The sequence below is a fragment of the Dicentrarchus labrax genome, unplaced genomic scaffold (assembly GCF_905237075.1).
Source record: "Dicentrarchus labrax unplaced genomic scaffold, dlabrax2021, whole genome shotgun sequence".
Lineage (NCBI taxonomy): Eukaryota > Metazoa > Chordata > Actinopteri > Moronidae > Dicentrarchus > Dicentrarchus labrax.
This window is the reverse complement of record NW_026136711.1, coordinates 9,016,346-9,038,143: the sequence shown is the minus strand read 5'-3', so window position 1 is coordinate 9,038,143 and position 21,798 is coordinate 9,016,346. Positions and strand designations below refer to the sequence as shown.

The 21,798-nt window shown below is 40.6% G+C and overlaps 2 protein-coding genes across 3 annotated transcripts; both read right to left on the bottom strand.

The window, feature by feature from the left end:
* Nucleotides 1-1,757: 1,757 nt before the first annotated feature.
* On the bottom strand, nucleotides 1,758-14,409 carry LOC127372483 (cell division control protein 42 homolog). Of its 2 annotated transcripts, none has more exons than XM_051416223.1 (6): nucleotides 14,303-14,409; nucleotides 8,701-8,841; nucleotides 7,720-7,792; nucleotides 7,295-7,404; nucleotides 6,899-7,096; nucleotides 1,758-3,672 (listed from the first exon to the last, which is right to left on the bottom strand). In XM_051416223.1, exons 2-6 carry the CDS (start codon nucleotides 8,803-8,805, stop codon nucleotides 3,583-3,585), a joined length of 576 nt encoding a protein of 191 aa, XP_051272183.1. In that variant the 5' UTR covers nucleotides 8,806-8,841; nucleotides 14,303-14,409; the 3' UTR covers nucleotides 1,758-3,582. The 2 variants fall into 2 exon arrangements, with proteins under 2 accessions (XP_051272183.1, XP_051272184.1); XM_051416224.1 differs by lacking the exon at nucleotides 1,758-3,672 and adding an exon at nucleotides 4,402-5,503.
* A 667-nt stretch (nucleotides 14,410-15,076) lies between these two features.
* Nucleotides 15,077-20,399, bottom strand: snrpe (small nuclear ribonucleoprotein polypeptide E). The gene is made up of 5 exons (XM_051416226.1): nucleotides 20,217-20,399; nucleotides 19,619-19,645; nucleotides 19,452-19,514; nucleotides 15,927-16,005; nucleotides 15,077-15,301 (listed from the first exon to the last, which is right to left on the bottom strand). The coding sequence occupies exons 1-5, from the start codon at nucleotides 20,268-20,270 to the stop codon at nucleotides 15,246-15,248; spliced, it is 279 nt and encodes a 92-aa protein (XP_051272186.1). The 5' UTR covers nucleotides 20,271-20,399; the 3' UTR covers nucleotides 15,077-15,245.
* Nucleotides 20,400-21,798: the final 1,399 nt, after the last annotated feature.

The window sequence follows — 21,798 nt, the reverse complement described above, 5'->3', positions numbered from 1 at the left end:
CATTTTCAATTCATTTTAACTATATATGTATATATATATAGATATATATTATTATTAAATACAATCGCTTTTATATGTATTTCAATGTCATTTTTATCATTGTATTCTATTTTTAAATTTTACTTCATTTTTATTCCATTCTGTCTCAATATCTTCTTGTCAGTCATCTGTGAAGCACTTTGACCTGCACTAAACTGTATGAAAGGTGCGATACCAATAAAGTTTGATTGATTGACAACTCCTATTTATTATATTTCACTTTCATAAAGCTGGGACAGTCACAAGAAACAGATTTTAAAAATTCAGAAAATGAGCAGCCTGGATCATTTGTTATTCATTCGATTGATATTGAGCAGCAGTATTGAACGGTTGAACGACTCTTTCAGACAGAACACAAAGTGTTTCTGCTGATAACTGAACATACAACGTTTCAGAAAAGGTGTACCACAAGGCTCCATACTTGCTTCTGTTCTGTTTTATATTTTTTGTAAAAATATGGGAAGGAGCATTCGGCCAGCAAAGATTCATTTTACAAACCTGATATAGTTAACGAGTCATCAATTATCAAGTTGTCCCTGATTTGTTCCTGTACTTGTTTCTTAATTAACTAATCACTCCTACTCTATAAAATAGGAATTATTAATTAACTCATGGTTCACTGGCAGTTAGCTCCTCATTTGTTCTCTGGTAACTACCCAATATTTTGTGTCCCTAATGGTGATCTGTTACTGGTTGTTTTTTTCAAGGCTATGCATTTTCTTTAACGAAATATTCATATTTCTGTGAGAATAGACCCAATGGTAATTTTGACACATTGACAACATAGTGGTTTTTTTTTCATTGTTTGTGCGGTGTCTAAACATTCTACTCAAATTTTTCCATTATGTTGCGTTTGTGTCAAATTATCTTTCAAATCTTGGAGAAGCCAATTTAGTGACATATCAGTTAATGTATGAATTAACATACCTTAACTGGGACCTAACTATTATTATGTGTGAAGCAACAAGAATTCACAATGCATCCTGCAACAGTCCCAGATGAATATAAAGCAGCTTTGAAGAACCAAAAATTGACAACTTCAAACTTGTTGGTATGTTTGGAACTCTGTAGACCTGTTTAATGTGATTCTGATTCTATATTCCTTCAAGTTGATTTCTTTCCACATATTTAATGCATTTTATTTTTGCTTTTTAAACTTTTAAAATCCTCATACTGTGGGCCTTATGCACCTGCACCATGCAGACAGAGCAAGCAATATCAATATCCATGTATCTGTTTATAAAGAAGAAATAAATACACTTCAGTGGAGTTTGTCTACTTTCTATCAGCTTCAATGTTACAAAAGTCAAGGGTGTTAATGTTTGGGTGGACACTACCTCCTGCTGGCTAATCACGCCACTACAGGCTCATCCAGCTGTGATTGAACAGGAACAGCTTGGCAGTAGAGAACTGGATGCAGTGATCCTAAATATAGCTTGCACAGGGTCAATCACACTTATATAACCTGATAAATATATATGTATGCACATAGCATGTAAGCCACTTTGAGTTAGGTCCACAAATATGAAGGCTGTACCTTTGAAAACTGGTTGAGCGGCTGTTTTGCTGGAGGATGAAAAAGCAATTACTTCTCCCTTTAAACCACTAAAATATTGAAAGAAACAGAGATAACTTTCCACAGTCAAAGAAATTATTATATTTGGTAAGTGGGTTATTCTATTGTCACAATTAAAAAAATAATGGCAAGGGAAAAGTGGTAAAGGCAATTAAGGTATAAGTTTAATATTTTTGAAAAGAATGCATATACAAAGAACAAAGACTTTAGACAAAGCATTTGGTTTTGCACCAAAACAACAACAGGTTATAATAATTATACTGACTTGGACTGGATATCAACCCAACTCTAAGCCACCAGTTAAGAAAAACAAGAACCAACCAATCACAAGAATTACCAAATTACTAAACAGTCTCTCTGCCATTGGAGGTTTTTATTCAACTAAACCAATCTTTTGGTTATCTTGGTAAATAAACTGGCAGGTAAGAGTTCAGATGAGTTCCGACCCCTAAATGTAAAAGGAGTGAAAGTAACCTTTTTTTTTTATATATTTATATATATAAAATAAAAAATAAAACACAAACAGAAATAAACAAAAAGAAACAAAAAAAAGATTTTGGTAAAAACACCTGGAGCCTACATCAACATTGTGTGCCAGCTTACATTATAATTACATCTGTTAAATCTATCATTTAGAACAGAGACCAAGGCTCAGCTACATGCAGCACCGTACAGTTTGAGTGGGTCCAACAGAGCGGACAGCCCTTCACACCTCAGACACACAGCCTGGATAAAAACACACTACGGGAAGGCACCAAATTCTGACCTGGCACAGAATTCTGGTGGAAATTCATGTTCATTGATCAGTTTTCTAAAAATGGATCTTTAGATTTGGCTGCCAGTGGGAACATTTGTTTCACACGGACGTCTCTGTTGGACCCGCTCTAAGTGTACGGTGATGACGATGTTAACAACCGGATCCTGCTTTACCCTCCCTTGGTCCCTGGCAACGCATAAAAGAACACACCGCTTGTTCCGCTAACACTGTTTAAGTTCCCTGCTTCTAAAAGGCCAATTCCTGTGGTCGACTAGCGGACCCGTTACTACTGGATGCCTTTAGCTCTTCAAGTGATTACCACACTCCAAACGGACTGCGACTCTGCACTGAGAAAAGTCCACACTGAGAGGACTGGATACTAGGTGGCAATATTGACTAGTTCAATTTCCCCGGTGAGAGTTGTGTGGAGATTTAGCCTTACCGAGTCCCGTGAGACCTGCACAGTTTCCTTAGTGGTTAAGAGCGCGTCTATGTGGAACATGGAATAAATATCTCAGACGTGTCATCGTGTGTTTGTGGAGAAAAGGGGGGTGTTGGCAAACAAAAACAAAACAACACTACTCTGTTAGCATTTCTTCTGGTAGTGCTGAGAGAGAACGTAGGGGATCACGTGTGCTCGTCAACAGAGGGGGCGGGTCCGTCAGCGCGGGCAGCCGCCAATCAGGCAGCCGGGATGGGCTTGGGGGCGGGGCTTATATCCACAAAACCTTTACACTGGCTGAGGACAACTAAATGGCTGGGCATCTAAAAGTTGATTAGGGCCACGGCACCGGCCGAGTCAAAATCAATCTATCAGACGCTCGACAGAATGAACTCTACTTGTACGTAAGCACGGTGTCTGCGTCCCCGTCCGAGGCCACGCCACCCTGCCCCGGAGCCCACAGCGGCCTGTTTGCCGGGGTTAGGTTGATCTTTTGTCCCAAAAACTCAGACTTATGGGGTGAAGCTTCTTATTATTGCAGACAATTATCTGGAACTTGGTAGGCTGTTTTCTTTCTAGTCTTCCCTGTGGAGGACAATGCTGTCAACCAGCCTTAGCAGAGCAAAGGAAAAGGGATTGGGGAGCTGGGGCGGGGGGCTTGTGTTTGCGTGTGTTTGTGTGTGTGTGTGTGCGTGCGTGTGCGTGTGTGTGTTTATTTAAGATGGATGCATGTGTTAGGTGTGTGCGCTTTGAAAAGGGAGGAGCCTCTCATAGCAGCACACATTTGCGTTTCTTCTTGGGCTCTGGGGGTTCCAATGCAGCCAATATCGCCTCATCAAACACATTCTTTAGGCCTTTCTGTGAACACAAACACACAAACATACAGCTCAATGGGGGGGGGGCACTCAAACACACACAGGTCAAAGGAAAAAAGGTAGAGGGAAAACACAATATAAACAGCTTAAACAGAGGAAAAATAACTGGGTGCAAACAAAAGCAGGATTTAACATCATTTAGTGGTCATAAGAAATCGTGGAATGTGAGCGTGCTGTAGGAGACCAAAAAAACAACAACAAATTAAGAAAATTCTGTTTTCCTATGAATGTGGGTATTTCAGTTAGTTGTGAGAGTCAGATTAGGGTATAAGTGTCAACAACACAAAAATCACATGCGTTTTCTGTGTGCAAAGTGCAGCCGAAGTGTGAAGGCTGAAATCAAAGGCAAGTCAAACAAGAAAGTGGAGGAAAAAAGAGAGCATAACCCCTGACGCAAAACACAAAAACGGAAATGGAACCTGAGCATTTTCATTCCACACCGCCTGTTCTTCTTTTAATTTCACCGGCTCTGCTCGTCGGATTAAAACTGCTGGCTGACTCACTACGAGAGGACAGCTCAACCCTCAGCCTCAGAGGAGAATGTTTGGTGTTCTCTTTGTATTTGTCCCGGAGCACAAGCTTGGTCATGTGAAGTGACCGGCACTTTGCAGACAACCAGTAAGCCCCTCGCCGCTGCTTAACTCAGTCCACTAACCCGCTAAATTCTTCTCTGACAAAGCGCAGAGAAAAGAAGGGAGCCAGAGAGAGGAGAGCAAGTTCATGTGTTCTTTATTAATTAATTTCACAGGTCATTTCACACAATTATAGCTTCCTTTTTTTAAATTATCTGGACTTCAAAGACAGCAGGACATCAGTGTCATATATAGGGAAAGTTGGGCCAAACAAGTCAGAAAGTATTTTACAGAAGACTACTTTACGAAACATCAAGTGTAGCTTAGCTATGAACCAGATCAATCAGAGAACCACCAGGATGCCCAACAGGAAATCATGTTGTTAAAATGGCCCAACACTCCCTATATATGACTGTAGTACTTAAACCCCCGACATGACAAGTTCTGTTTAATCAGACATCAACAGTAGTACAAAAAATACATTAGCATTAGAAATGGAAGTTTCTGTTTAGTGTTGAGATCAATCTCAGTGTGGAGCCATGTGAAGCCACCGCCCTCGCTTTAGTCCAGCCCCTCCCCACATGAACTACTACTACAGGACAGTGGGAGTGACTAACTAAAAACAATGGAATCCCAAATTGCATCCCACATCCTCTGTAAGATAGCGCTCTACTGTTGGCCAGGGGCCAGCTTAATGAGCGCCGGGCCGAAGTAGGCAGACTAGGAATGATACAGCGGTGTGGAGCAAGATTTGTGGTGTAAAGCTGACATACTCCACTCCAGGAGTAAGATATGAAGTACATTAACACACCAACCACACCAAGTGTCAGCGGTTAGAGGTTAGAAAAGGCAACAACCAGTAAAGTCATTGAAGTTCAGAGAGGCCTTGAGTCAGTGAATCAGGCCATGTAACAAAGATTAGTTGCAATGCACTCTCAATACAGAGTAGTAGTTTGGGTTGGGAGTTAGGTTGGTAGCTGACTGGTGGATTGGTTAGTTCGATGGCTGAGAATGAGATTGGTCTAGATGTTAAAAGCAGCAAATGTAAAGAGATAGAAAGAGAGGAAAGGAATGAGACGGGGTAAAGGAATGAAGAATGCAGTGAATGATGGCAACCAGAGGAGGAGATGAGAGCAGCGGCACAGAGAGAGTTTAAAATATACAGCATTTCCTCTTTCTCTGCGTCTCAGGTGGCTCTAGGGCAGCTAGGATAGCTTCGTCAAATACATTCTTCAGCCCTCGCTACAGTGACAGGAGAGGGAAGAGAACAACAGCACAATTAGCACAGCAAACACAGAAAGAGAAAGATGGGAGGAGGAGGAGGAGGATAAGAGGAACATGGCAGAACAAGGAAGGAACAGGTCTGCGTGAAACAGAAAGAAGGGATGAGATTTTCATGTGTGAAGGACATGCGAAGATGAAGCGCGACGTGCGATAGAGTTGAGATGGACTCTGACTGCGGAGAGAAAGCGCAGTCGCTCAACAGTGAGCTGAAAGTGAGGTGTGGACCGACTGCTGAGATCCCCGACAGGAAACAGGAAATGACATCAGCAGCTATGCAACAGTTGTGCTGGGGAGAGAGGGGGAAGGAAGGAAGGAGCGGGGGGGGGGGGGGAGCTACACCTCAGCTCCATCAACACTATTGTTCTCTGAGGCCAAGCTCATCGGTTCTCCTCTGAGTCATGTTCCCTCCTCAGGGACGCACCAATGCAGACACAAGCAGTCGGGACTCCATCGAGCTGATAAACTCATAAAAGCACTGACTGATTTATTAAGACAATCCAACAGACGTACTGACTACTACAACGGTATATCTAATACTGAATTCATTCATGCCGTCTACTTCACCATTTCCAATAATAGCATTTAATTAAAACTGAAATAGTCAAATAAAAAAATTTGCCAGACACGCTAATGAAGAGGGTCCTCTCACAACCACAGCTCTTCTCCCAAAATACAGACAACATTCACAGCATCTCATTTGAATTTAGAGTCTTCTTCATTCTGGTGACAGCAGCAGCTTGTTGCGCAAATCTCTGTTATGTTATTCATTATTCATGACAATTTAGCAGCGCTCCAAAATATGTTCAGTGCAGCAGTTTTCACTATTACTGTGTCACCAAGTCAGGTCTCCCTCGCATTTTTGCCTTAAGTCATGTCGAGTCTCACAGCATATAGATAGCTTGCGTTTTTGTTCACATTATTCATACTATCTGTTTCCATCAGCTCAGGGTTTGGGTATATCTCAACTTTTTCAGGACTTTTTGTTTTTTACTTTTAGGACATCTGGTTACCCTACACTCTACATATAAAACTGCCTAAACTGCTCCTTTCACCTGCCTTATATCGCCAAAGGCAGGCTGTTAAATGTAAGCAGGATACACACTACAGTCTGAAGCAAGGTTTCTAAGCCATACGGGAAACATCTGATGATTTACAATTAGCAACACCACTGAGCTCATGAGTTAGACCAATCACCGAAACCAAACCATGCAGAGCAAAACTCGCCAACCACAGCGTGCACAGGCCAGGGGGAATATGGACATGTTCCTCTTTCCTCCTTTTTCTTAGTGCTTGCCATTGAGATGTGAATCATGTGTGTCCGGCAGTGTATACATGTGAGAGTGCATATATTACCTGCGTAAGGGCTGAGCACTCCACATATTTCACAGCCTTGAGGTCTCTCGCCAGCTTCTCGGCTGTCTCCGGGGTGATGGGCTTCTGCTTGTTCTTGGCCAGCTTCTCTATAGTAGATGGGTCATCCCGCAAGTCAATCTGAGTCCCAACTAGCAGGAAAGGGGTCTTTGGACAGTGGTGAGTGATCTCTGGAACCCACTGGATACACAAACACAGGGTGTAGCAACAGTCAGCACAGAGAGACACAAATCCAAGTGGGAATTCAATAAGAATGTAAGTACTGATTGGTCACTGATCAGCTCATACACTCTGCAGCAACTGGTATAAGAAAGGTCAGGTAATGTAGTAACCTGTCAAAAGACCAGTGGCAAGAAAAAAAGTAAGGACTAGACTTGCCTTTTCTTTGACATTTTCAAAGGAGGAGGGGGACACGACGGAGAAACAGACGAGGAAGACATCTGTCTGGGGGTAACTCAGAGGTCGTAACCTGTCGTAGTCTTCCTGACCTGGAGAAACGGCACACAAACATGTTTAACTCGCACAGTCAGGCTATGGCGTTACAGGTTAGTACTGGTACATTGGACAAAGAGGGAAATCTGTGTTTGGCAGAATGAGGCAAAGCACCAAGACCTCAGTCCAAAATAAAACACACACCCTACGTTAACAAAAGTTAACTTGTGGATGGTATGTGGTGGAAGAAAGCTCGCAACTTTTCCCATCATTTCTATTTAACGTCATAAAAACACTTCAAAGTACAAAATGTATGTAATAACAATGACTTACTAAAAAATGAAACAAGTGCCGGACTAAGAAACACATACCTGCTGTATCAAACAAGCCCAGAGTGTAGGGCTCGCCTCCGATCATTACAGTTACAGCATAGTTATCAAACACCTACAACACAAAGACCAAAGACAATAGTCAGTCATACATGTTAGAGTTTGACAAATATGGCAAACATATTCAAATATGCATTTAAGAGGCTGACGGTTATTGTGTGTCAATATTAGACGATAGCTTCATTCATCAGGTTCTGCTGATACAGCTCCAGACTGCAGGGAGCTGCATTCAGAAAGGAACTCGATCATACAGCAGCAGACCAACACTGATTGGTCGACCATGCTTTGGTACTTTTAAAGTACAGCAGAGAAAATAGGGCAGATTTCTTGTACTCCATTTGAAGAAGTGTGATGGTCCAGAACAGCGGCTGATCTGGGAGGTTTATCAGGGATGCTAGCTAAAAAGGCTGGGCTAACCTGAATTAACAACAGACTCACTATGAGAGCTTTCTGAATGGCACAAAGACTTTTGATTCTATAGTCTACATGTACAACTACATGGCCTGTAATTAGGTTAATAAGACTGTAATTATTATTTAATTGATATTTCATTATAAGGTGTATCTAACCAAAAACAGTCACTTTCCAAACTTCACACACACACACACACACACACACACACACACACACACACACACACCACACACCACACATTTCTGTTCTGAACTGCTAGAATACTGATACAGTATTTAGTTATACAAACTCCCATATGGATCTTAAATGTAAGTAAATTGTGCAGCAAGCTAATATAGATGGTAGCCAGAATCATATAAACACTGAAATCAACTAACTCTGAAGTAACTTTATCACAACTACAAACGCACTTACAAAGGAGGGACATTTTAGGTCGCATGGGAATTAACAGCATCTGTCAACATCTGTCAGCATGTGGTGACTAACAGCTAGACCAGAAATACATTTACATAAGTTGAAGTCCTGTCTGTCAGGCGTCCACACACTTACCGTAGGTACATATTCAGAGGGAAACTTGTTTGTGGTGTAAGAGATGAGCAGGCAGGTTTTACCCACAGCACCGTCCCCAACTACAACACACTTGATGGTCTGCATAGCTGTGTTTTACAGTCTTCGCTACTCATTCAAGATCTGCAACAGAAAAACAAAACAAATAGAAAGGAGACTTCATTAATGGATGGCCCTGAACGTCAACACATGCAAAGGTAAAAACTTGTGTGTGTAGAGTACTCATCCTCTGTGGCATTCGGAATTCACACCTTTGACTAATTGAATGTTCACATGAAAACAAACTTTGTAGAGAAATTTGTACTGTATTGTACACCGCAGACATTTTGTGTCAGCAGGACACAGTAGAAGAAAAAAGCGTGGGGCTGAGACAAAACAATTCTCAGGGGGAGACCTTGAAAAGCTCAACAAAAAGCTCAAAAGCTCGATTTTCATTACATGCCAATGGCAAACTGTTGGTAAAAGCACATTCCAACATAAACTGTAAACTGGAGCCTGACCTAAAAGAATGCCATTACCTACTTGACATGGGGATGTTTAGGGGGAGATAACCCTGTCCAGATATGATTAATAACTGGAAGTCTGTGATCAAACAGCTTGACACTCATTTGGGGAACAAATGACACATTACACATTTTGTAGCTGTGCTAGCATATCATTGAGAGTGTTTTGGCGGCAGACTCCTCAGAGGTGTCAAGGAACAACAGATCATATGATCTTCCACTGATATTCAACAGGCAGCATAACACAAGTGCAAAGATGGAGTGGGATTGTTTTGGGCTTACTGAAAGAGTGGGCAGTGCTCAGACTGCTGGGCAACACCAAGTAGAACACTAACAAATAACAAGAACAAAGGGAACATACTGTGAAGTATTGACAAAGACAGCCAGAACTATTAGATGAGTGGGTGGCCTCTTAGCTGGATCAATTATCAGAATGAACGCCTGTTTGCAGTGAAAAAAACATTCATTTCATGTTTTTTTCTTTTCAATTTTTAGCATCAATACCAGACATAGAAAGAATACAAATAACAAACCACACCACAAAGCAACAAATACCACAACAACTGGTCTGCATAAGACCAGAGTATGGTCAACAATATCTGCATCCCCTATCAGTTTGGGATTCAAATCTCACCTCTCAACTAGGCAGCGGATCATCTGAACCAGTGACAATTCTATTAAACACGTAAGGCAAAAGGCAAAATTGCCTGTGCAAGTCATACAGACATACTCCACCAAAACAAAATGTGAACCTAAGGCCAAGCAATCAGTTTCAAAATCAGAACAGCAATGTGGTCACTAAAGGTCGCCTGTGGAGCTGCTGCACTGAATGCACTGCGTGACGGACTGGAGTCACACATTGTCACTATTACTGACTGAAAATTAAATGTAGGCCACCTGTCAAGTGAAAAATTTAAACTACAACCGTGAGGTAATTATAGCAAGTAAACCTAAAAAGCCCCGTTGGGAAACTCAATTGAACAGCGCCAAATCATACCAGGAGCTACACTGGCTACTGACTCAGTCCATTGCCGACAGCCGATACATTTGTCCAATCGCCCAAACCTAGTAGCTAGCAGGACTGAATAGCTGTCCTCGGGTTCAGTTCCATTTAGTGTAGCAGAGCCTTTTCAGTGAGCCAACATCATTTTAATGGGCACTTTTTACTTTTAACTGTCATTTTATAGACCAAACAATTAATCAAGAAAATAAATAAAGATAAATAGATAAATCTAAAATGTAAATAATCATTAGGTAAAACTGTATTATTCACAACAGAGCTTTTCCTACTGTGACATGTCAAAATGTCATCAATAAAAAGGCCCATACCGTGAGCGAAATAGTAAATGTTGACCTTGAATCTGTGTCTGTTACAATGTGGTGCATCTTGATGTGCATTTAGAGACAGCATGTGGTATATAGTATGTGGACCACAGTGTTCCCCTGTTTCTCCTCTACAAGTTACAGTATGTCAGCGCTGAGCCACTGCAGAGCTCTGCACCACTGTGTGGGGGTGGGGGTGTCATTGAGAGAAGCAGGGGGGACAAAACTGCAGGCACCAAAATGTTACAGTGTGAACACGGTTCAACAAAAGAACAGAACACAGGTGGATGTCCTGCAGAAACACATGGAAAACAACTGTACCGATTTCTTAAACATACTACCCATTTGCAAAAAAGGCTGCAATTATGTAAGGCCTTTATACTGCATTCAACAGAATGTTAAGTTCAGCTAAAACACAGTCGGAGATGTAAGGCTGATTACACGGTCACTGAATGAAGCTTCAATTTTGATCTGGTCAACATGAGTGTGTTGTCCTGCGATAGATTCATCTGATTTGTCCCAATATCCACCTGCAGGGAGCTGGAAGTGGAATTTCTTACCCATACTCTATGCAACTCTTTATACTTAAAAGGTCTTACTTCAATGTAATCAAACTAGCGCTCGCTGTTGAAACAATTCCCCAGTACTGCTAATGCAAATTTTAATACCAATATGATTTGGTCCATACCTTACAGTGCCGACTATTAACCTATAATGGCCATACAAAACCTTTTAGCCACAGGGTAAATATAATACTTTATCAAGCTACACCAGCAAATACAACGCTTTCCTGACCACGATGTTGTTGTGGGAGAATACATTACAGTACATCTGCTTCTGGTAGTAGCCTACTAATAGATCACACTCGTGCAGGCACAGACTCAGCAGCTCGCAACCTTGCCTAAAGGCCAGTTTCTTAATGGCTCAAGAGACGTTATCCCAACTGCAGAAAGTACTGTGCAGCTAAGGCAAAACACAGATGTGAAAAGGTTAGAGCATGCCACTAGAAAAAAATCAATTAAACCATCCATTGCACAACAGGCTAGAATAATAAGTTAAGACAAGCTCAGTACATTAAATCCAAAAAATAACACCCTCCATGTGCCTATAATGGGTAATTGGTCCTCCTCAGACACTGAATGGGTAATATTGCTGTTTCAACTGTCTGTAACGGTGAGGTTTGTGTTTGCTTCTAAACATTAAGCTGTTATGGTTCAATTTCATAGTTGACTATGTTCCAAACCTGACTGATGTGTGATTATAATGAGGCCTTTGCAGGACAAGTGGAGGATGCTGCGGATGTCACTTTGCAGTCTGATTGGTCCTTACCCTCACTAATAGTCGCCTCGAGAACCCTGTACCGGCTATGATACATTTTCATGAGCAGTGCAGGATAACAATCCTGTCTCACTCCACAGAGACAAGAGTTTAATTCCCAGTTGCGCCGCCTGCAAGGCAACTGCAAATGTTTGTACCTGCAGCTGTACAAGTGAATTCTACAGGTTTATAACACCTGAATGGATAAACTTCTCACCGATAGGTGATGTTAGCAATTACAAGGACTGCAACCTGTGAGCAGCTGGAATAAATGGAATTTTAAAATCTTGGGTGACATGTCTGGCAATTTGATAAATGGGCTCACATGAGGAAGGAAACACCAACATGTTAAATTGCACATTTACAGAAAGAAGTGCATGTCTAAAAGAGGAATTTGAATCACCCAACACCTTGTGATACAATCATAATGATCCAACAGAACACTTTGGGTGCCATAATCGGTTTGTTTGACAATTTGAAAGCCCAGTAATTAAATCTTAATCAAAGTATTTAAATAACAAAATAATTGGTGACTTTTAGTTGAAAATTAAACTTGAAAGCCTCCGCTGTATATAACCAGTGCTGGCTTTGTGTTTTCAGGTTAGGTGTTGCTTTCCTACACCTCACAGTGTCTTCTAAACTGTGGTCACTGCTACCTGGACAATTAGCCAAGTGTTCCTACTGTGGAGCATACTTTGGTGTATGTGTTATAAACATGTGCATAAGTTGGGCTCATAGTTCAGGCTTTTACATTTTACATCAAGCAGCCACAATAAGTGTTGTTACTGGGTTGGGTATTTAGGTGATTTTCCAACACACAAAATCAAAGAAGCCTGTGGCTCAGGCACCAACTCAACCAACTGTTGAGCAAGGGGAAACCCTGCCATTGTCTGGAGGAATCCTTTTACCACTTTGGCTAGTAAAAGACCAGCTAGTTTCACTGCATGGTGATCACTGTTACATCCAATACAACAGTGTATGAACTGAAGTATGATACTGCCCCGCAGGGCCAATATGATTTTCATGGAACAATGTGACTGTCAAAAATGTCTTCAAATAGGAGGAATCAAATACTTACAAACTCTAAGCTAAACACTGCAGTAAGCCGTTGGCCATGGGCTGCGGCTGCAATAATGCTGCCAGACTTAATCCACGCATTTGTGTTTGTAGGCCAGCAAGCATTCTGAGGGCAGACCAGCTTAAAGACTGGTAGTGAAAGCAGCTGAAATTCAGTTCAATGTGGCAGTTTATCTGTAACACAAAGCCCCTAATTTAAATGAACTGTATGTCAGGCACTACATCTAGACCTGAGCATTGTGCATTTCTGTTGAAAGCGGAATGCTTCTACCAACCACAGAGCCAAGCATTACTGCATCCGCACAGCTTCACGTCTGCGAGGTTACGACTGGCATTACATCGGATTTAGCAACACATCCTCAAAGATTGGCCACAGCTTCCTTCCAACTTCATCTCAAACAAAGACTCAATGAAGGGCTCAAGCACAGGCTTGATGGGTAAAATCCTCGGACATCTGGCCGTTTGAAACGTGACACAGCCAGACCTCAAGTCAAAGAGATCGATCACAAGCATTTTCTTTTGACATCGACATCAAATCTATGACGACTTGTCCAAACATTGGCTGTCTATTGCATTAGAGTCCTCGCAGCTTATGACATGTCCACATATGCGACCACAAGCAATGGCAGAAATTGTTACCGTCAGCCTGTATGCCTAATTATCGCTAATTAATAACAAAAACATTTCAAGATCACATCGGAGAGATGGCTTCCCCTACCAGCTAACTACTGTTAGCCTGGATGTATTAGCCTTAGCTGCTGTATTCCGGCCACATCCCCGGCCTCAATCTGGCCTAATTTCCTGCCGGCTGTTTAAACTAACGTTAAATGTACTAACTTAGCTGCCTCTATTTTGACCCAAGCTATTGTTGTGAAGCTTTATCGTAGCACTCAAACACTGCGCTGTCCAAACACAGTCCGAGAGACTGCTTTCATTAATAAAAACAGAACCTGGCGTTTGTTACGCCTCTTTATTCAGGTCGTGAACCAGCTAACCCCTAGCTAGTAGTTAACTACTTTATCTTTTGCTAACGGGCTTTAGTTAAAGGCGAAGAGGCGTCAAATCTACCGACACTAAAATCACCAACAATTTCGCTGTAAAATGTGGTTGTACACAGTCCTAAGATGTTTATTTACCAGCCGGTCTAATGTTACAGACTAACGTTTACTGTCCTCCCCAACTGGCTTGCTAGCTAGCTAACAGGCTGAGCTAATCTTAGCGGATGCTGTTGCAAAATCAGATATTTAGTTTGACAATTAAAACCCATGTACCACAGACGTGTAGTATATATTATGCTGAACACATTCAAACTAAAATCAACCACAGTTCTATCCCAATAATACAAAATATCTTTTTTTCCGTACCGTATACTCTGTTTGTGTCTTTACGCCGGGCGTTGGCAGCTCCGCGCTAGGGGCTTCCCAGTCAATAGAACAGGGACACGCTGCGTGCGTAGTGAACCACTACGTAATTACGTTAATCAATTTAGCGACAAGCAGGCTACTTTTCTCAAACTAATACCAAAAACATAACAAGCAGCATGACTACTTAAACAGGTAGGTAGCTGTTTCCATATTGAAGAACATATGTGATTAATGGTACTCTGAAAACTGAATTTCGATTTCTGAAAATGAACTGAATAAAACGCTGTTTATAAATAAAGTATTTGATAACACAGTTAAGAATGTTTCACCCACTTTGTATGAGACATTACATTAAAGGGATTTGTCCCTGTATCTATGTCAATCCAGTTAAACGAATGTTTCTTCAAGCTTATATTGGTAGCCTGTATAGAGAATGAACAATCTGGACATGTGCTTGGATCGTGCTCCATACGTTTTGTTGCATTTGACTAAATTTGTTTGCATGCTTCATCCAGTGTTTGTAACCCTTTTACGTACATTATCATTTCCATGTTTCACAGCATTGAATAGAACATTATAAGAAATGGTCACATTACAAAACACAATGTACTCAGTCCTGTTAGGCTTTATAGGAGCTGTGAGTTTGACCTACATAAGTACATGGCAATAATGTTGTCTGCCACTAGATGGCACTGCAGCCCAATGACCTAAATACTCATGCAACAAGTGAGGGTTACAAACATTTAGTGGAAGTTAAAATACACAGACATCAGCTAAGGAAAAAAAAAAAACTTTATTCTCAAAATGGAAACATGTGGTAGAAAGAAACAATTACAATATTCATGTTATATAAACACAAACATACTCAACATCATTTGCAAAAACAAAACAAAGGGAAAATATTTCTTTCTAGGAAAGGTAAGATTTGTAGGCATCCATTGTCCTAGCTGGACACACTCTGCAGCAAGGTAATGTTGTCTCCTTTCAACATGATCCTCCCTGGGAGACAGAGGAAGAAAGAGAGAGAAACCCAAGTGGAGGTGGATCAGAAGAGTAAGATGATGGATGGAAAGAGATACAAAGTGTCAGTTCACTTTTGGACAAAGGATTGAGTCCTAATCAAGATGGCTACAAATGACAGGGAATCTAGTGACAGTATGTGTCGGATCAGGAGCATGCTTGGTTTCTCACCACTAGCCATTCCCCTCACAGTTCAGGTGTGTTTGTGTCTGCGGTGAAAAAGGTCCATTTGTGCAGCATCATAACTGAGGTCCCTAACACCCCATTTACACCCGCTATTAAAATGTGACCTGTATCCGGACACGTTGTCCTTACAGGGAAAAACAAATCATAATGCAAGGTGTAAATGCGTTGTGATCGGAATGTGATCAGATCTGCCTGACCACATCCAAAGTTAATCTGGTTTCACTTTGTGTGTGGATCTTAGGTAGGTGTAAAGGCAATCCACACAACGTACTGGCATCCATACACTGCCAAAAATGAAATAAGTATGCTGCAGTGTGAGCTGCCATCGTCTGTGAGAAAGGGGTCATGTGCTGATATCCATGTGTACAAATCACTGCTAAGCAAAGCTGCAAAGTGTCCAAATTTAGGGTGCCCTTACCCAGCGGCTTCCTGTTCTTAGTCTTCATGTGGACTTCCTCAGCATCATCTAGAACCAGGTTCATGTACTCATCAAAACCCTAAGACAAGGAGGGAACAGCGAGTCGAACATTAGTTTCAATGGGCCCCATTTAGGAACATTCATATTCTCATCCTAATATATTCTTCAGTTAGTTTTGCTTTTACCGGATTCACCCACTGCAAAAACTCCTAATAAATGGCTCGTTTCAACAGAATGAATGCGGCCTGTTCCTAACGAGGTTGCACATTTGTGAGATTTGATCATTAGTATAATCAATGCCCCAAAACTGCCATACAAGTACGGATAGATATCTTTTTTTCAAGAGTGGATGGGTTAACAACGCTGTCGTATGGGAGGTGAAAAACAGGAATATCTTCATAATCAAAGCAAACGTGAGTGTTACTAGTTAGCTAGCTAATGTTACCCGCTAACGTTTGCATGTTTGTAGCTATACACAAAGTGACATCTGTTCCGTTGTGTGATGAAGTCTTCATCTGAATATGTGCACCCTGCCTGCCGACGAATGACAGCTTGATAAGTAACGTTAGTTTAAAAAAAAACCTTATGCCAACTAGGCTGTGTCATGTATGGCTAACAGGATGTCAAACATTGTAGCCTACCTGCTCATACACTCCACATAGCATCAGACAACAGACAAGAGCAGCTGGGGCAGCAAAATGCCTTTAATCCTGTTAGCAATCTGTTAGGTTGTAACGTTAATGTAGTAGTAATAACTGTACCATAGTATGTATGCAAAGTAACTAAGTAAGGGTTTCGTTGCTGGAGAACGATGTTCCTGCCCACCAGATAGTAGTTGTGACGTCATGTGCAAAGTATGAATTGGCTGAGACTAATGTGACGAACTAATTGTGATGCCTGCAAATAAAATAAAAGCAGCTTAGTTGTATATGCCGCTTCCAAACAATATCTATGTTTTGCCATAGTAGACATTTGTATTCCACGTTATTAGAGATGTAGACAAAAGGGGAAAAGTCATGGGGGTCAGTGACAGGAGCCAACAGATCCTGGCTAAAATATGGAGCTCAAAAGGTTCAAAAAGGCTTCAAACTTGAGTAAATTATTTTCAGTCAAATAATGCAGCATGCAGTTTTATGGCATGTAAATAATATTTTTGGCTGACAAATTGTCTCAAAGCCTTTAAAATCACATCTAGATTGTGGCTATAAATGCAATTGCAAGTTTACAGAATTCCTTTGTACCCTCAGCAATCAATGTATATTGTCACTGTATTTTAGCAGCGGTTCATACTAACATTGATTGCATGTTTTCACCATGATTACCCTGTGATTGCTGAGAGGGACAGAGCTGGCAGAATTGAATGGTGTAGTTACACTTTAAGGCTTGCTTTGAAAAGGGATAAATAGAGACTTTAGCTATGAATGACGAGTGAACTCGACAATAATGAGGATCATTTCATTTTAAATATTAAAAGATTATATTCAAACTCAAGCATATTCCTAACTTTGAAAACATGATTAAAATTAATCATTTCCAGACCTTCAAGACATTGAACCAAAACTGTTCACAGTAGATGCACTTTAATCAGGACAACCGCGTATTAGGATAAAGCTGCGTGTGAAAAATAAGGTGTGCCAAAGTTAACTACTGCTGTTTCAATGTGCCAGACACATCAACACTTCATAGAGTGTTATTATGAACATTTCTTTTACTACATTTAATGGGCATCTTTCACACACAAAAGTCTTATAAAAAGGACTTGAGCTCAATCTCTCATTTTCAAGTTTCACCATTAATTACCACTACAGATTTCAGCTCAATCTTTTGAGGTGTACGTAAGTCTAACAGTGAACCTAAATTAATTCACTTTGGGATTTGATAAGCTTTAGCACTGAAATCTGAATAAGTCAACTGATTTAACACTGGATTCAGATTGGATGAAATGTTATCAAAGCCCAACCAGAATAGCAACGCCTTACAAGAATTAGCAGCTGCTCAAGATATATTTTTTAAAACCCATCCTGACTTCAACACCGGTTCCTGGATGATATTTTTTCGAAAAGAGAATACAGCTTACATTACGGTACAATTACTGGGTTCATAGGGAGGAAGCTGTTGAAAAGGTTTGCACTGTGCACGTTACTCAACCTGGATAACCGGACTAAAATTAAGAAACTGATTGGACTATATAAAAACTATAAATAACTGTCAGAAGGAACATTAATTAACAGTATGGAAGCAATGCATCTAGTCTAATCCAAAGGGATGATTGTGTGGGGGATGTTTATGGTACTGAGAAACAGAGCAGAGTGAGACCTCTTACTGACTCTGTGCTAAAGATATACACTGTCAACTTTCGGTGTGTTTCTCTCCTTTTACCTGTTGGTCTGTAAGCAACCCAATGCCTTCAGAAACAGTCTCTGACCCCACTTTGGCTAGGAGAGGGCACGCCGCGGTTTCAATCCCATCAGATGATGGGGGTGAACAGACTCCGTGACAAGCAGATGCAAGTTAGCTGCACTGGCTAGCTGACAAGCTTCACAAAGTTCACTTAGTTGCTGGTGCACATAAGTTGCTCAAGCAAAAAGTAAGGGGCATAAACAGTGTTTTTCCTGCACGCCCCTAAAACGTGTAACATCAGCATGACAAGTGTTACTCCTTTGATATCGAATGACAAGATATGTTTTGATACTGAGTATCGACGCTCGTAAGTCTGATACCTTGCCCTATGCATTCCTGTCCTCCGGTCCCATGTGAAGCTTATATTTATAAATTCTTTAGTAATCTTTTAGTCAAATCAGCTTGCCCCTGCATCTTGCTCACACTGTACAGTATATTTAATGTTAAAAAAATATGCATTGTTGTTATTTCTCAAATTACAAGTGTCCCAAAGAAAATACAAAAATAAATAAATGAAATCAATGCAGAGAGAACTGTCCCATTATGGAGCTCCCAAAGGTGCCTTCAGTGTGGATGAATCCAAAAATGTCAGGCTGGTTTTTAGCATGGACTTTTACAAAATGAAAACATAACCGCTTAGACAGTCAGAGGATGTGTGACAAACTTTCTGCTGCCTCAACTCATTCCCCTTGTCACTGACTCGATTTATACAGGTCTGGAAACTTAAAAGCATATGATGTTCCTTTATTGATAGGGGAAATTCAAAAATAATAAAATAGCAATTTAATCTCAGTGCAGCAATAACTACTATAAAAAGGTGGGGCTCAAATCCAAACAATAAGTTCTTTTGTTTTAGCATCTCAATGCGGATAAAGAAAAAAAAAAGACTTTTAGTGTGCTTGTTGTTCACCTCAGATTTAACAGCTTTAGTGTGGATATGTTCTCAGAATCTGCACCTTTCAGCATACTTACTGTTCTTCACCACCGACTACTCCACACTGCCCATTCGCCACAGAGTATGTTAATTAAATGACCGGGAGAAATCAAAGACATCAAACATTGTACTACTTAAAAAAAATAATTCTAGTTAAATAAAACAGAAATAAAGAGCAAAAGATTACTCACAATGATGCAGCCCTCTATCCGCATGTTCACCTGTTCATACAACCAGACCTGGATCCGTGAGCGCTGGGAATGAGGAGAGGGAACAAGAGATCAGGATCCATTTCCTTCATGCATCACACAAAACGTGTCAGAAGGAACGTTAGAGAAATGTTTCATTCAATACTTACGTTTTGTAGATACCTGAAAATAAGGTTCTGATACATGGAGTCAAGGAAATTCACTTTTTCAAAAGCGCGCACACACACACACACACACACACACACACACACACATATATATAAACTGAATATGTTCACGTAGAGGGTTAGTGCACATATAATGTCGCCTGGTCGCGTTAAAGACTTTGTACGCTATACACCAAGGTAAAGTACAACTCAATTTTCGTGATAAGCATATTTCATCCACTTTACATCAAACTCACTAAGTAAGTAATTCAAGTTGTAACGTAACGTTACGTAGACCCTGGACGCTCCTTTAGCGCCACAATGCAGAATACCAGAATTACGTTACTAGTTTAGCGCGGTAGTTAAGTCCGTTAAATGCACTTCAATCAAACAGACGTAATTTTTTGTTGTACATAAATACACAATACCCAGTTCGTAATATGCCATTATACCATATATCTATGCAAAGCTCTTCCCTTCTTCACACCCGTGTGAATGGGGAAATGAATGGCTAGCCAGCTAACAGAAAAGATTAGCCTAGCTGCTAAGTTGTTGTAGCAAGCATTGAACCGCGGCTCTCGTACATGAACACAAAGGATACAATGGGCTGCACCATAACCTTCTGGACCTTCTGTCCTTGTCCTCTGTACGCCATCCCTCCAACAAAATACCAGCAGTAGGTATAAAAGGAAAAAAATTGCACCCGTGTAATGCAGTGCACTTTAACGAAACGCTCACGTTGTGAGGTTGCTTCAATGGCGGGTCTCCTTCCGCGTGCGCTGCCAGTTGTGATAAAGGGGGTCGCGTGATGTGAAAGAGCGCCCCTGCAGGTGGGAGGCCATTACTGCACTTACTTGTTGCTCCACAAACAATATACAGGTGTGCTCCTGCAGACATTTCATTTGGCAAGCTGACAATTGAAAAATGTATTCACGAGCAAGCACTGATATCAGAAGTAATCTCTGTGGTTGTACTGTATCAACCCACCGCAGCCAGCGTTTGTTGTCATGGCGCACAGGCCATAAATAGCCTACCATTTGTGCCATAAAGCTCCAAATCCGCCATCAAAGCCACAAACCACTGTCAATGTCTTCTTGCTGCTATTTATGATAACGGCAATAAAAAAAACGGCAGAATGGCAATAAGCATTGTTAAATCATTCTTAAGCCTGTGACATTCACTTGTAGTGTACTCTAAAAAGTGTAATGAAAATGAAAAATATAGTCTTTTTCTGTGAAATTTACAGAGGTTCTCATGCAAGGTGGTTCCAATACATAGTTTTGACTAGTGAGGGCCCTGGTACAGCCTTATTAGTACATTTAAGAACAGTTCAGTTTATTTTAATTTAATGTATTATTATTACACATATACAAATATTTATATTTGGGGTATTTGTGCAGCTTTTAATATGTTGCCTGAAATTATTTTTTTCAGCCATGATCAGATCAACCCACCAGGTGGCCTCATGAGAAACAATATTTTATTATGGCTCCCTTTCACCCACGATGCTGCCACTATTGTGATTTGTGCACTGTTTCTGGGCCCGGAGCCTTTTTTAAAGTTTTGATATAATCTGCATCTGCATATATTCTCTGCATGTATTTACACTTTTGTGGCTTTCAGGGCCCTTTATGGCCCAGCTCCCATCTGCCTGACATGCCCAGTGCTTGTTGCGAGCATGTGGATAACACTGGTTTCTCTACTCTCTATTTTATTTCTCTATTACTTTCACTTACATAGAAGGAACCTCAAGGAGCGAGTGAGCAGCTTTCAAGTGATTGCATGATAAATCAGATTACACTACATCTGCCCCACTGTTCATTCCCCCAAAAAATCCTTACACTCCTTTAAAAAGTTCATTTTATTTGTATGGAATCCATATCTCCCCTGGCAATTCACATGTAGAGTTAGTACAATAATAAATATAATATGAATACGTATTAATAAGGAAATTGTTGATAAATGCAAATGAAAAGAAAAATAAATGGTGTTACATTCGATCAAATGTTCAAATCAAATGATTCATGTGTGCCCACTTCTGTCTTTTTAGTGTAGTCATTTAGGATTCTTAGTATTTTTTTAATTAGTTAGAGATGGAATAAATAATTGTTATTCTTAAGTTTGCAAGTAGGAATAAAAATGAAGGAAATGTCACTATTAGTAGTTGATGAATACAGGTCCAA